At 40.0% G+C, this 16,927-nt stretch overlaps 1 protein-coding gene across 4 annotated transcripts in view; it reads right to left on the bottom strand.

Annotated features, from left to right (window-relative positions):
• Positions 1-9,756, bottom strand: part of HERC2 (HECT and RLD domain containing E3 ubiquitin protein ligase 2) — a 239,052-nt gene extending 229,296 nt beyond the window's left edge. For all 4 annotated transcript variants that reach the window (XM_063091718.1, XM_063091721.1, XM_063091720.1 and 1 more), the window contains exons 1-2: positions 9,673-9,756; positions 9,026-9,127 (exon numbers count right to left, since the gene is read on the bottom strand). In XM_063091718.1, the coding sequence (XP_062947788.1) occupies positions 9,026-9,097 (72 nt within the window). In that variant the 5' untranslated portion in view covers positions 9,098-9,127; positions 9,673-9,756. The remainder of the gene's footprint in view (positions 1-9,025; positions 9,128-9,672) is intronic.
• Between the last annotated feature and the right edge of the window lie 7,171 nt (positions 9,757-16,927).

Here is a 16,927-nt window from a genome sequence, read left to right as displayed (position 1 = left end):
ATGGTACGCAGGTTCCTCAAACAATTACAGATAGATCTACCATATGACCCAGCTACTCCACTGCTGGGAATATACCCAGATGAATGGAAATCATCATGCTGAAGGGATAGCTGTACTCCAATGTTTACTGCAGCACTATTTACAATAGCCAAGAGGTGGAACCAGCCCAAATGTCCATCATCAGATGAGTGGATAAGAAAACTGTGGTATATTTACACAATGGAATTCTACTCTGCTATAAAAAAGAATGAAATACTACCATTTGCAACAACATGGATGGACTTAGAGAAAATTATATTAAGTGAAACAAGTCAGGCACAGAAAGAAAAATACCACATGTTCTCACTTATTTGTGGGAACTAAAAATAAATAAATAAACACAGGAACAAACAGGGGAGGGGGAGAAGACAGAACAATCACAACAATTCCTTGAACTTTTTAAGACAAGTGAGCAGATATGATCTAGTGGGGGAGGGGAAACAGGGAGGGGGGAAGAATGGGTAAAAGGTCATGAAAATCGACTACAATGTATATTGAGAAGTTAAAATAAAATAAAGACTATCATGCTTAAAACATCATTCTTCATTGTTTACAGAACCCAGTCTCCATTATCAGATACAATAAACTCTTTAAGATATGAAAAACAAACAAACAAATATTTGCAGATGACTAAAGTAAAGGTATATGGCTTTTTTTGTCAGTCCTACAGAAAAACACTAAGCACCTACTGAACACACAGGACAACATACCAATTCCAAAAACTTTTAAGAACAGTTTTTTAGAACAATGGAAAGTCTACACAGAAACATAAAGGACATCTATCTGAAGACATCAAAAAGCCAACAAGGGAGTAAAGAAGAGCAAGCCTAAGTCCCAAGAGAGGAAAAGAGGAAGAAAGCGCAAAGGACCCAGCAAGCAATGCTGAGAGCAAGAAGCTGAGCAATGCTTCTGAGAAACTCCCAGGGCTTAGAGATAAGGCAGAGTCCAGGGCCCTCACGCAGGAGAGGGAGGCCTGGTAACACCCATGCTCTGAGCTGCAACCCTGAAGGGCCCTCCACCAGAAGCACAGACAAGCTGGCAGTAGCCCAGCCTGCACAGGGAGTTAGCCCCATTTCCAGTCGTCTCAGTTCCCGCCTGGACCACAGCTCCCTGCAACTGCTAGTCCTCCTAGCCAAGCATATCCTCTCTGCAGGAAGATATCATTACCCAAAGCCCCAAATTATCACTACAATATATCACGTACAATATGTGGAACTCAAGCAAAAATAATAATGGAAAAGATTCGAGACCACGTGATTGAAAAATGGAAAAAAAAAAAATAGAAGACAATAGAAAGAGACCAAGAGCAGATAATGAAAACACTTCTTACTAGAAAGAAGAGCCTGAGGAATGAGCTTAAGTACTGACACTGCACTTGGCAGAGGCCTCCTGAGGGCAGAGAGGAAAGGGAAAAGGTGGAAGCAAGACGGGGAGACACAAGAACCAACAGAATGTAGTATGCTACTACAAGGGCCAGCTAAGAATGTTTTTTACATTTTTCAGTGGTTTAAAAACAATCAAAAGAACAATATTTTATGATACATTAAAATTATGACATTCAAATTTCAGTATCCATAAAGTTTTATTGGAACACAGCCACACTCACTCATTTTGTAGCTGCTTTCGCACAATAGCCAAGCACAGAAAAATATTTATCTGATGCTTTACAAAAAGTTTGCCTATCCCTTTGCTAGTGCACTGACCACCTCTTCTCAATGAACTACCCATATAACAGATGGTTCAGCAGGCATATTCATTAGACATACAGGGCTTTTCCAGAAGGCTTGCAAGAAGAAACCGCACCAAACAGACCAAGGAGGTAAGAAAAAAGAGGGAAATTAAAATACCTAGTTCCCTTATCTCTCCTTGCCAACTGGTGAATGTTCACACCATGTGAAACTAGTACTCGCGCTCCCTGCACCTTCCAGGCTGTGTTACTGGCTCCTAGGTGATAGGCATTTAAAAAGCCATGGCCTGAACCTGTTGTGTGACATTACAACCAAGACTGGAAGTAGAAAGGCAGCCCAGAGGCATGCTGGCATGTCAACTAAGAGGGAAGTGGGATCTAACAGAGGAATCTAAGGTTGCACAAGGTTTATAAATACACTTTTAAATATCTACATCGTTATCAATTGTCTAACACCAATCAACACTAAATTGTTGATATGCTTTTGTTTTCTAAATAAATACATTTGCTAAAAAATAAAATAACTACATTTAATATGTTCAAGCAATTAAAAGATCATATTGACAATTTCAACAACAAAAAATGGAAACTATAAAAAGTACCTAAAGTGGCAGTTAAACTGTCAAAATACTTCAAACTAATTATTTTATATGAACGTATTTAATAAGTATAATTATACCTCAATAAAGTTGATTTTTTTTAAATGGAAATTCTAGAACTGAAAAATACAATAGCTAAAATTAAGAACTCAATTAACTGGATTAAAAGCAGATTGGGAAGGTCCATGCTTCTGCCTGTGAAGGATTAATCCTTTAGGAATTACCTCCCTGCTATAGTCAACTAGAAAACCTGACAGGATACATCAAACAGCTACTTTCAAATACTGGACAACAGATAGCCCAGAGCTGTGATCCCTAAGAGAAGGGGAGCAAATGAAGTAAGCCCTACCATTGCCCAAGCTCACTGCCCAGAAGCAGTTCCAAGCAGCAGCATAGGAAAGGGGAACCTGAATAGAGCCCAGAGGTCTTGCTGAGTTGAGGAGACAGATCAGGTGTAAGTAAGCCAAATAACGAGGAGAAGAGACAGCAAGCTCTGGAGATGGGCAGAAGGGACCCCTGCAGTCATTGGCTGAGTACTGATCCAGGCATAGGCTGAGAAAACTACCCAAGGCTAGGAAACAAAGCACTGGAAAGGAGTAGGCAGAATCCCCAGGATTCACACAGTCTGGGAAAATCTTGGTTTTCCACAAACCAGAACAGAAAGACCTCCCAACACACCAAGCATCAGGTAGAGTCCTTAGTAGTGTGGATAAATTAGTACAAGAGTCAAGGCTGTGCTGGATCAGCCCTAACAAACCTTAGAATCAAGCTTTGAAAGGATCATATTGATCGAAATTAATTGACATGCATGCCAGAACAAAACAAGTGCTGTTTAAAGAAATAAAACAAAATCCAGCACACGATAACATAATATTTATAATGTCCAGCATTCAATCAAAAATTAACAGGCATATAAACATGTCCCATAACCAGAGCAAATAATCAATAGAAAAGATATAATTAATCAACAGAAATAAATCCAAAAGGGAAAGATGATGAAATCAGCAGTCAAGAACATGAAAAGTTCTATTATAGATATGCTCTTTATATTCACAAATAAAGAAGAAAACATGAACGTGACAAGGAGTAAAATGGAGGATATAAAAAGGACTCAAATGGGATCTCTAGCGATTAAAAATACTACAGTGAAAACTTCAGTGGATGGGATTAACAGATTAGACACTGCAGAACAGTGACACCTTAATCTACAATGTCTAAGCATATAGTTATTACTTTCTATCTTCTCTCTTAACACTCATAATAAAATCTAGGTTTTACGCATATCTATAGGTTTAATGTGCACCACCAGTCCTATATCAATCTATTGTCATTCAGTTGTCTAAAGACCTTTCCCTCCTCGGTTCCTCAGGAAGGGCTCATAGGAACAATATTTCTTTTTTTTTTTTTTTTTTTTTAAAAAGATGACCGGTAAGGGGATCTTAACCCCTGACTTGGTGTTGTCAGCACCGCGCTCACCCAGTGAGCCAACCGGCCATCCCTATATAGGATCCGAACCCGTGGCCCTGGTGCTATCAGCACCGCACTCTCCCGAGTGAGCCACAGGCCGGCCCGGAACAATATTTCTTGAGTTACTGCTCATTGATAGGTTTGTGTCCCTTTCACCTGAAAAGTCAGTTTTGCTGGAACATAAAATCCTTGGGTGTTGGCTTGTTGGCTCAGTTGGTTAGAGTGTGGTGTTATAACAACAAAGTCAAGGGTTCAGATCCCCACAATGCCCAGCCTCCAGAAAAGAAAAAATCCTTGGTTCACATTTTCTTTTCTTGGGTACTTTACATATGTTATTCAATTATCTTCTGCATAAAGCATTGTTGTCGAAGTCTGATGGTAAACTCATTTCCTTTCTCGTATAACTATTATGAGTCTTTTCCAAGAACCAAAGCTAAAAGTTCTTTTAAAAAGGCTAACAAAATTTATAAAAGTCTGACAAGATTGACCCAAAATATTGGATATAGATAACCAAAATCATGAATAAAAAAGTAAGCAATACTACCTATCCTACAGACATGAAAGTCATCAAGAAGTCTTTATGAACTATTTTACTCTAATTAATTTGAAAATTTGGAGGCATCTGCTAGATATGGATTTTGAACCAAGTCTTGAAAAAGTCAGAGCAATATCAGAGAGGAAAAAGGGAGACTCTACATATTGAGGTGGGGAGTGCAAACGACAAAGCACAGAAGGAACTTAACTCCAGCATCCTCCTCCAAACTTCCTGGCACTTTGAATAAGCCTCCACAAGGATATTCATCCTTACTTATTATATTTATTTACAGTATTATCATTCTTGTCCTCCACTAACTCATGGACTAGCATCCTTTCAAGGGCAAAACCTGTTTCCTGCTCATCTTCGTAATTCAGTAATACTCCATCTCCACTCTGGGCTAGGCATTGTTCTTCAGTTACAAATATGGTTAGAAACAGTATCCACCCTTACAGAACTTAATGATTCACAGCAAATAATGGCTGGCTCACCCTGTGCACCACTAACACAGACCAGATCACATCATCCCTGTTAATGCGTCTTCCCAACTGGATGGTGGGCACCTTCTGGACAAGGTCTGGTTTCCATCCTCATCTCCCTGGTGCTTAACACAATGACAGAGTAACTTTTCAAGAAAGGTTTGCAGAATAAATTATGTCAATTTTTAAATAATGTTATTCAAAACTGAGTACTTTTTTTGACCCTAGTGTGCGTTTTGTTTTGTTTTGTTTTTACAGTACTAACATAATTGTGATGCTCAAATAGCCCTGGACATGCTAACATGAAATGACAACTACAACAATTACGATAAGCATGCTACAAAAAATATGTGTATCTATTTACTCCCAATTTAAGAAATGGGAACAAAGAATATGCATACATTTTCACTTAAAAACATTGTAACAAATTAATACACAAAGACGGAGGTTGTAAAAAAAAGTACATTACATAGAAAAATTATCCACAATAAGACAAGACTATTAATTAATTTACTGTAAGGGTACACCTGAAAACTTCTAAAGCTATATAATTATAAATTAGAGAACATCATTATCTTACAGTAAATTCAGTTGTGGTATTCTAATTAACCTCATGATAAAAGTTATACAAAAGTACATATTGCTTTTCTTTACATTCCTGACCAATTTCTCCGTTAAAAAAAAGTTTGGTGTTGAAAATGGTCTTGGTTGGACAGACATAAGCATTGCTGAAAAAGCACAATGAGGAATTCAGGATTGGATTTTTTTTTAAGTTTATTTTTAATAATTTGAAACAGAAGAGTCAAGTATTCATTGGCAGATTTTTTTAAATATAAGCACAAGGACATCTAAATTAACAATGCTGCATGCTGCTTTGAATTAACCTGAAAAAACGTCATATGCAGGATTACCAACCCTCTTTTTTATCATGGAATTTTCTAAACAAAAATTTTTCTGAGTCAGCCATACTTGGATATTAGAGCTAAGGAGCACCTTTTAGAATCTAATCCTAAAAACTTCAATTACGTTATGTAGATTTACAAAATCAGTTCATTTCTACATGTCACCTGTCAACTGGATTATCAGTCAGAAAACCTAGGAATACAATTTGCCAGGATGTTCATGTTTACACTTTTTAATCTACTGATACTTCTAAGCATAAAATGACAATACAGTATTTACATTCAATAAGTTTAATTTCAAAAGCTTACTTTTATGCTTAATCATTTTAAATTGTTGATGATTAGAAGAGGCAAATAAATGGTCCCAAGCTTAACTACTGATTTACTCAACAACTTTGACAGACCTCGAGGGCATTATGCTGAGTGAACAAAGCCAATCTCAAAAAGTCAAATTTTATGATAAACTCAAAATAACAAAATTATAGAGATGGAGAACAGGTTAGTGGTTGCCAGGGGTTAGAGATGGTGGCAAAACGAGGATGGGTGTGACTACAGAGGGGTAGTAGCAGGAGAGAGATCTCTGTGGTATTTGTGGAGGTGGGTACATGAATGGACACGTGATAGAATGGCACAGAACTAGGACACACATTGTACCAATGTCAATTTCCTGGTTTTGATATTGTATTATAGTTACATAAGATGTAACAATTGGGGGAGTCTGGGTAAAGGGTACACAGTGACCTCTCCACTTTCTTTGCAACTTCATGTGAGTCTATCTATCATTCTTTCAAAATAAAAAGTTTTTAAAAAATTGCTTCATGAATATCTAATTTCATGTGCCACTTCAGAGAACCCAAAAATAGAAACTGTAGGAAATTCATCTGAGTGCAGCTTATGCAAGAAAGAGCAGGATAACTCCCATTCTGGACCCATGCCCTAAGACACACCCTTAGTCTTACATAAAGATAGGCAAATAAATATACATACCTTTTAAGACTAAAAAACTTTTAATGTGTCTTGTACTATTTTTTTAGTTCCTTTGCTTAAGTGACTTTTTGGTTCACTGAGAAACTACCAATCACATCAGATAGACTTTTACTGTGAAAATAAACATGATGTGGATAACACATCTTAGCTCTATATTTTATTGCCTCTTCAAGACAGTAGTGAAAAACACATGGCTATTCAAATGAGTCCACACAACAATCAGAAAAGTGTTAAAAAATTAAAGAGTTATATATGTAAAAACCAGATACATGCCTGGCATATAACGGGCACTCCATGAGAAGCTGCTGGTTGCAGGGTCCTAGGCCTGACATATCTAAATGTCTATGACCAAGAAGTCAAGGATCAGCAAATACACATGCATTAAAAGTTTGCACACTCCACAAACTTTTCAAAAATTTCAATGATATTTCAAGCAAAAATAGCTGTAGAAAATAAATTTGCTAAATCCTATGGCTAAGAACCCCTCATATTATTCATTAACCAGGTGTCAATTCTATTTCCAATACAAAAGCCCTAAGTAAGGAATGGGGTGCTTCACACTCCAGATGGGAAAGCCATCCTCAACAATATTAGGGTAATGTCTGTCAGCACGAAGCTTGCAACCGCAATGGGTATCTGCAGGGGTGAAACTATGTCTAGTTCCTTAGGATAAAACAACATTCACTCCTCATATTTAATAAGCAATGCTGGAGAAACTATAACACAAAGGTCAGCAACCACTTTTCTCACACTATCTTAATAGCTCCAATACCTGTAACAGGTTTTTCCTCTGTTGTACTATCCAAAACCTAGTCTCTTCATTAACTCCTAAGAAGAGTTTGGAAGACTTCTGAATAATATTTCAAATGTCTAAGAAGGACCAAGTACTATATATTCACTACCACACTGAATAAACCAAAAGTAAAATAACAAGCAGTCTAAGACATAAACGGTCCTTCATTTATCTACCCTCACTCATCACACTCACCACAGGCATTCACCTCAACATTAAACTGATTTTTAGATCAAGATGCTAAAACTCATATTTAGCAGCTACTGAATTATAATTACTAAGAAAAAAAATTCGTTAGGTAAGGTTCTTTACTTCAACAAGTTTCTCAAAATACATAAATACCAATATAAAAACAATTCTTAAAATGAGTTTGCCTGAATCTCAAGATTTCAGAAATAAGAAATTACTCATCCTCTCCCACCAGCTTAAAAAATGACCAAAAAAGAGACTGTAGTATCTAAATAAAAGGAAATGTTTAGTCAAAAACAAACCAGAAGAGTAACTACTACACCAGTTCTCGAACCATTCTTTGTGCTCTATTTTATCTAACATTACACCATTAATAACAATCCCATTACCCACAACATAGTTCTACACACTTGACTTTCATGTCTACCAGCAAGCAAAACCTGTTTAAAAAGAAAAAATAATAAGGAAGGGGCAATAACACTTCACTACAAGTATTAATGATCAATTATTACTTACAGACTACATGACTCTTGATGAACAGTCATGTACTATGCAAGATTTTATTATAAAAGGTAGACTGCTTGAGAAATACTTAAAATGGTTAGCCTCGGGGAGAAAAAATATATACTATAGAATATTACAGACACTTATTTTTGCTGGTGATACAGAGTTCCAAAGAAGTTTTTCCAAACCATTTGCAAACAAAACTAGCTTGGGGGTAAAGAATTGTCCACATAACATTACTATTATGACTATTGATTTGATAATTTCCTGACAAGCTTGCGATTATCTTACTGAAGCAAAACATTAGAGTCAAAGTTCAACGCTCTTTTTCTCATGTTCCTGATGTGAAAATCTAAGCACTCCTCCTAATAAGTCACAAATTTAAGAAAAAGAAAAAAAAAAAAAAGTTTAACTGCAGTAACTCTTGTCTCTCCAGGAACACAAACACAAGATCCCATAAAATGAGTGAATTTCTGCTTGCCGCAATAAAGCAGTACATGTCACTTCTCCACTCTTCCCGCATATAGTTAACCTCTCAAAACCTATCAGTAACAAGATATGGATAAGTAACACAGATTTTTTTAAACAATAATAACAAACTGGAAAATTTCTTGCATAACTAGATCTCAAGTTTCTTGCACTTACAAATGTAAAAATGAAGCCACACACAATCTACAAAAACCATAGAAACTGTTACATTTTAAATTACAAAAAATGAACCTGCTTCTCTACTATGAGATCTAATTGACATCCCTTCCCTATCCTAAAAAAAAAAAAAAGCCTTCACCAGGAATTTAAACATGGAGGCAGGAGCACACCAAGGAAAAGGCATGTTAAACCTCACCTGTATGTCTGTTTTCAACCATTTGGAGTCAAGGCGAGCCTGGGCAGCCAAACAAAAAGTCTCAGAAGGCATCTTCCCCCAGCTTCCTCCCGGCTGTCAAGCCTGCAAGTAAAACAGAAACGTCGAAGACCTAAAGCTTTCTAAAATTTCACAAAGACCCTCCCTCAAGGTGTAATGCAGGAAAAAAAAAAAAAAAGAGAGAGAGAGAGAGAGAGAAGAACGGAGGGAACAGGAGAGCCGGGGGAGGGGAGTGCGGGAAGAGGGAAGGAAGGGCCCACTTCCCGGGCAGGCGGGCAGGCAAGCAGGCATCGCCCGGGTTCTGCCCTACTTTGGCGAGACCTCGGGAAAGGCCGGTCGTCGGAGACCGATTCAATGTCATCCCCTTCCCTCAAATCCAAAAGGTGTACAAGCAAACGGAGGCAGGAAGCCCATTGCCTCAAGGACAAGCGACACCAGCATGCGCCTGCCGCTTTACACCGGCACAGAGCGCGGTGTATGGCACAGATTAGTCAAAAGTCACGTTTGCAGCAAGATCCACAAAAATCTCCCAGAGACGGAAGGGAGGCCGGAGACCGCGCCGCGGGCAGCCGCGCAGGCTAGGGTCCGGTCGCCGCCCCGCCCCGCCGCCGGTGCCCGGGGACGCAGACCTGACGCGCAGAGGCCCGGCCGCCTACCGCCGGCGCTCGGACACAGCCTCCCAGCCGCCGCGGCCCAGCCGGCGCCCGCGATCCCGGCGCCTCTCGCGGGGATGCCGCCGGCGCCCAGCCAACCGCAGCGAGGCTGCTCCGCGGGCACAGCCAATGGGGAAGAGGAGCCCCTTCGCCGCTCCTCCTGACTCTCCTGTTCCTTCAACCCGCTCATCTTCCTTCCCGGGGCACATCCACTGCGACCAGGGCCAACCGCAAGCGCCGGGAGGCGGGATTTCCGCCGCACGCACGCACGCACTGCCTCCGAAAAGACGCCCGGTCTCCGGGCGCTCTTTGGAAGCGCAAGCTGGAGGACGCAGTCTCACAGACTGGCGGGATGGGGCCGGCGCGGGTCGGGGGAGCCGGACGGCGCTCGCGGGGAGAAGGACACACCTGGTGGGGCCTGTCGGGCCTGCAAGAACTTCCTCCTGCCTGTCCCGCCGAATTCATGGAACAGAGAAATGGAGGCTGTGGAGTGGAAGAAGGAAATCAGACCTCGGTGTACCGCTGAACCAGTGGTCATGAAACGAAATTTAAGGAATGAAAAACAGTTGAAATCATACAAAGAATGTTCTTTGATCATAATGGAATGTAAGATGCATTTGGTGCCATGTTTTCTTGATGTTACTCAAAGATGTCAAAAGAAGATGTAATAACTTATTCGCAACTGCCACTTGGCTGACGGCCATTGATAATGGAGTGCATCCTGATTTCAGGGATGTTAAAATATGGAAAATGTGTGTCTCTGAATTGAGAAAATAAGGCATATAGTTCTCCAGTTCTAGCTTCCATAGTCCTACATCCAATGACAGTATCCTTTCGTTTTAAGGCACATGGAAGATTGTATTTCCCTTTGAAGTGGGGTAATGCCATGTCAGTGGGTCATGGGTAAAAGTGACATGTGTCACTCCGGGCTGGAGCATTGAGTTAAGCATGTGAGGCCCTCTAGCATTCTCTTTCCCGGTGTGTCAATCGTGGGAGCAGGAGCAATCCCATTGTTAACTCATATTTGACATGTAGCTTGACTAAGAAATAAACCTTTGCTGTTTTTAGTCGTCGGGATTTCAGAGTTGTTACCACCGCATACTTCCACCTGTGATGATACACTTTTCGGAAGAAGCCAGGTAATAAATGTAGAAGCAATAGCATCATTAGGAAAGCGTTGTTTTGCAGATCCTAATGAAACTGATTCAGGCAACTCATGCTAAAACCATTAGGTGAATGGTTGATAGAGAATTGGACATTCCTACAGCAGTACTACCCCAGATGGTTTTCTAATCACATGGAAAACCTTAATTGTCCTGGCTGATATCTTCCTAATCCAATGGCCACGATTAGCACCATTTATGAAGTGGTAACTGGATATTTGGGGTCTTCTGGCACAATACGAAATACACAATATCACCCATGATGTATTACAGTTTAAAAAAAAAAAAGTTTTCCTTAAATCTATTAAGTCTTTAGACTCTTAACTTTTGGTTTATATGAAACAGGAATAGAGCAACATGCTAAAAAAAGAAAGAAAATAATCTGACTCAGTCTCATTGACAAGTCAATGGCATGAACAAAGGGGATGAATTAGATTAAAAAGAGAATTAAGAACTACTTAAGAGACTTAAGAGGACAGATAGAAATGCAGAGCCCTGGATTGGATACTCTTGCCAAACTGCATGTAACAGCCATTCGGGGGAACAATAAAAGAATCTAAATAAGGTCTTGGTTTTAAATGATCTGAATATATACTGATATCCAAAAAGTGGGTATCATTGATGGGAAAAAAAACAACATGCAAAAGAATGTATAGGATGAATACCTTTTAGCAAAAGAGCATTATACATATGTATGCATGCATAAGAAAGATCTGTAAATGTATACTCTAAGGGGTTAATAGTGTAAAACTTTGCATAGTAGGAAAAGATTTTTTCTTAGTTATGCTTATCTGTATTTTCTAGTTTTCTAAACATGTAAAGATAAAATTGTATTCTTAAAAATAAATAAGGGGCCAACCCCGTGGCGCACTAGGGAGAGTGCGGCGCTGGGAGCGCAGCAGTGCTCCCACCGCGGGTTCGGATCCTACATAAGGATGGCCGGTGCACTCACTGGCTGAGTGCAGTGCAGCCGGTCACAAACAGACAAAAAATAAAAATAAAATAAAAAAAATAAGAATGCGGAACAAAAAATTGGAGTGTAAATGTTTAGTTAACTTGCATATGATGGAATCGATTTTCTGAAACACGGCCATTTAAAAACACATAGACTAGGCTAGCTGGTCAGGTCAGTTGGTTACAGCTCAGTGTTGTAATGCCAAGGTCAAGGGTTCAGATCCCCATACTAGCTGGCCATCAAAAAAATAAATAAAAACACCTAGACATAGGGAAATGTTACCACATTCTAAATATACTCCAGTTCAAAAACATCAAGAATATCACTATGGTCAAAAGCAAATAGAGACTGAAAGCTAAAGTTATGGTAGAGTGAGGGAGCCTTGATGACATACAAGTAGTGGCCCATCCTTGGAACCTGCACACCTGGGATCCAAAACCTGAGAGACAAGGCTTGGAACACTGGGAATAAGTGTTCATACTGGGACCCTAATATCTGGGACCACCAAGCAGAGTAGAGGAGGCTGTGTACCCTGGGGTGGTCACCCAACTTCAGAACCGAGATGCCTGGGATCTGGCCTTATTTCTGTGCACATGCATTCCTGGTATCTCTTCCTCTTCTCACAAGAACACCAGTACTATTGGATTAGAGCCCTGACCTTACGACCTTGTTTAATCTTAATTATCTCTGTAAAGGCCCAGTCTCCAAATACAGTCACACTGGGGGTTGGACTTTAACATACAAATTGGGGGAACACAATTCAGTCAATAACGCCTGGGATCAAATAAACTAAGGAGACGAGGTATGGAGTTCTTCAAAGGTGCTGCCATACCCACCATCTGGAGACATGGGATCCAACAAGCAGAAGAAAACAGGCCTTAGTGCCTTGGAAGTAGTTTCCTTTACTCACACCCTAGAGATTTTGGACCTAACAAGTAGAGGAAATGAGGCCTTAGTGCCCTGGAAGTAGTTGCCCACATATGGAATCAAGAGCCTGGGAGCCAACAAGCAGATGAAAAAAGTCTTGGTGTTCAAGAAGAAGTGGCTTATACTCGGAGACTAGAGACTCATTTTTAGCAAGGAAATTTGACCAGGCCATTATGCCCTGGGGGAGTATTTTTCCTAACTTGAATAGAGATCTGGGATCCAACACAGAGAAGACAAGGTCTTATTACCCATAATGGTTCCTATACACCACAGATCCAACAAGCAGAATAGAATACATTTTGTAAAACTGAGAGTAGGAGCCCTTCGTAAGAACCTAAAGTCCTGCTATCCAAGAAGAACATAAAAGGCCTTTGTATTAGAATAGTTGCCAGTACTTGGAACCTAGAGGCCCAAATTCTGACAAGCAGAGAAGACCAAGTATTTGTATCCTCTGGTTTGCTCCTCTACCATGAACCAGAGACTGGTAACAACGAGGGAGGAGGCCAGCCCCGGGTGCCCTGTGAGTAGTTGCCTGTACTTCAAACCTATAGAAATTGGGTACGAGGTCTTGGTGTCTAAGAAGTAGGTACTCATACTTCAAACGTAGACACCTGGGATCTAGCAAGCAGTGGAAACAAGTTTTAAAGCCCTGAAAACAGGTGTAGATACTCAGAATCTAGAGACGTTTGATCCAACATGCAAGGTACACATGGTCTTGCTGACCGGGAAGTAGTTTCCCATACTCACAACCAAATCTGGGATCCAATAGGCAGAGGAGACAAGGAGAAGTTGGTCATACCTGGAACATAGAGAAATGGTATTTAACAAGTAGAGGAAGCAAGACCTTGGTGCCCTAAAATTAGTTAGTCTCCCTCAGAACCAAAGACTTGGATCAAACAATCACAGTAAACAAAGCCTTAGTACCCTGAGGGAGGGATTAGTACCCATACTTGAATTCTACCATCTTAGGATCTAGCAAACCATGGGGACCTGGCTTTGAAACCCTAGGAATAAGTGTGCCTGCTCAGAACCTGGAAATTTGGAATGTGAAAAGTACAGCAGGCAAGGCCTTGGTGCCACGGGTGTGGTTCCATTTATTCATGACATGGAGGCCTTTGAGTGGGGTAGCAGTGAGGAGAAGGCTGGGTGACTACAAGTAGTTACCCATTTATTTTCACTAAACAGAGGACTTACTGTCTAATATCCATCCTCAGAACCTAGACATTCTGAGTCTAATACAAACAGGACATAGACTTGCCTAAGCAATACTCGTCCAGAATTGGATGCTAGGCACCAGAGATTTGGAAGCAGAGAACAAGAAAGTCTTGGTGCTCTGTGTGCTATTTCCCATATTTAGAACCTATTGAACTGGAATCCAAGAGGCAAAGGAGACAAGGCCCTGGTGATGTGGTGGTAGATGTGCCTCTTCGACCTGGAAACACTGGACCAAACAAAAGCAAAACAAAGCCCTGTTGTCCAGGGAATAATTTCCCATATTTGGATCCTGTATACCAAAGATTTAATAAGCAGAGGAGACAAGATTTGGTACTCTGGGAATATCTGCTCCTACTCTGAGCCTATAATTTGGGATTCAACCCACAGAGGACATAAAGCCTTTTGCCCTGGAAATAATTGCCCTTACTCAGAACCTAGAGAATTGTAATAGCACAGGCAGAAGAGAAACGGTTTTCTTGCTCAGAGAACAGTTATCCATACTCTGAACCTAAAGACTCTGATTCCAACAAGCAGAGGAATCAAGGTTTTCTTGATCTACAGTAATTTCCCTTACTTAGAACCTGTAGACCTGGGATTCAAAAAGTAAAAGAGACAAGGTTATAGTGCCCTGGGAGTTGTTACATTTACTTGCAACCTGGAAACCTGGATCCAACAAGCTAAGGAGAAAAGGTGGGCCTGTATGAGGTGGAGAAATGTAATTTATTTATTTATTTATTTTTTTTTTTTTTTTAAAGATGACCGGTAAGGGGATCTCAACCCTTGACTTGGTGTTGTCAGCACCACGCTCTCCGCAGTGAGCAACCGGCCATCCCTATATAGGATCCGAACCCGTGGCCTTGGTGTTATCAGCACCGCACTCTCCCGAGTGAGCCACGGGCCGGCCCTGGAGAAATGTAATTTAGACAACTCTTTTCACATGCACATATGAAGCCAGAATCCTTGCAGGAATTTTGACTTGTAGACTAGAAAAACTCTAGCCACTGAAGAAAAATAATAAGAAAACTGTTTTAGCACTAAATAGAAACAAAGTTTAAAACATCCTCTCAGAATTTTTAAACATAGAACTACATATTTTTAAGGTTTGAAATTGACACTACCTCCATAGACAAAAACTGAAAGCCAAGCACTTGTTCCATATTGGCAGCACCTTTGGGAGCCTCATGGAGCCAAACCAAAATTCTCTCTAGAGAAACCCATACTTTGAATCTATTACTCTCGGTATTTCCAAAAGCCAAGTATTGAGCTAACAGAACAGAGACTTCAGTGGCCACACATGACGAAGAATATAGACTTTACAGAATTAGTTCAGAAAGGTCACTATAACTACAACAAGCAGCAACAACAACAAACTCTGGGAAGAGGAGAAAAGTTGACTTATAGAGTTTCCATTCATGTTATTAAAAATTTCCAGTTTTCAACAAAAAAATATGAAATATGTTAAGAAACAAGATAATATGGCCCATACACAGTGGTGATAAAACAGTGGATAGAAACTGTCCCTGAGAAGGCCCAGATGTTGGGCTTTCTAGAAAAAGATTTAAAATTAGCTATTTTAATACTTCAAAGAACTAAAGGAGACCATGGCTAAAGAACTAAAGGAAACTTTGAGAATGAAGTCTCACCAAATAGATAATATCAGTAAAGAAATAGATAAAAATGAGCAAAGTAAAATTTCCATTGTTGAAAAGTACAATTACTGGAGCTGGCCCGTGGCTCACTCAGGAGAGTGTAGTGCTGATAACACCAAGGCCATGGGTTTGGATCCCGTATAGGGATGGCTGGTTAGCTCATTGGGTGAGCATGGTGCTGACAACACCAAGTCAAGGGTTAAGATCCCCTTACCGGCTATCTTTTAGAAAAAAAAAAAAGAAAGAAAAGTACAATAACTGAAATGAAAAATTCACTTGAGAAGCTAAACTGCAGATTTGAGCAGGGAAAAGAAAAAAAATCAGTTACTTTAAGATAGGTTAATTGAAGTTATCTAGTCTGAAAAACAGAATGAAAAAAGAATAAAGAAAAATGAACAGAGCCTCACAGACATATGGAACAGCAGTAAGAGTACAAATAAACAAATAATCGAAGTTACATAAGAAGAGGAGAGAAAGGGGCAGAAAAAATACTTGAAGAAATAAAGGCCTAAAACTTCCCAAATCTGAAGAAAGGCATGAAGATACATGTCAAAGAAGGTCAACAAATCCCAAAGAGAATAAATGTGAGGAGATATACACTGAAATACATTATACTTGAATTGTTGAAACCAGAGAGAGAATTTTGAAAACAGCAAGAGAGAAGTAACTCATCAGGTATGAAGCATATTTAATAAGAATAACAGCTGATTTCTCATTAGAAAGAGAAATAAGGCAGTGGAATGACATATTCAAAATTCCTCTTTTTAAATTTTATTTATTTATTTAGCCGCTGACCAGTGCAGGGATCGAACCCTGGACATTGGTGTTATCAGCACACCATGTTCTTTTTTTTTTTTCGTGACGGGCACTCAGCCAGTGAGTGCACCGGTCATTCCTATATAGGATCCGAACCTGCGGCGGGAGCGTCGCCACGCTGCTGGCGCAGCACGCTACCGAGTGTGCCACGGGCTCAGCCCAGCACACCATGTTCTAACCAACTGAGCTAACCAGCCAGCCTATGACATAATCAAAGTTCGGGGAGACAAAAATTGTCAAAAATTTTACATCAAAGACAGTACTGCAGTGGTTACTAGACACTGGGGAGGGAAGGCATAAAGGAAAAACAGGGAGAGGTTAGCCAATAGATACAAAATTACAATTAGACAGGAGGAATAAGTTCTGGTGTTCTATGGCACAGTATGGTGAATCTGGTTAACAGTTTTGTATATCACATCAAAGCTAGAGGAGAGGCTTTTGAATGTTTTTGCCACAAAGAAATAATAAATGCATGAGGTGATGGTTACATTAACTACCCTGACATA

This window comes from Cynocephalus volans, chromosome 3, assembly GCF_027409185.1.
Source record: "Cynocephalus volans isolate mCynVol1 chromosome 3, mCynVol1.pri, whole genome shotgun sequence".
Lineage (NCBI taxonomy): Eukaryota > Metazoa > Chordata > Mammalia > Dermoptera > Cynocephalidae > Cynocephalus > Cynocephalus volans.
This window is presented reverse-complemented; position numbering and strand designations above follow the sequence as displayed.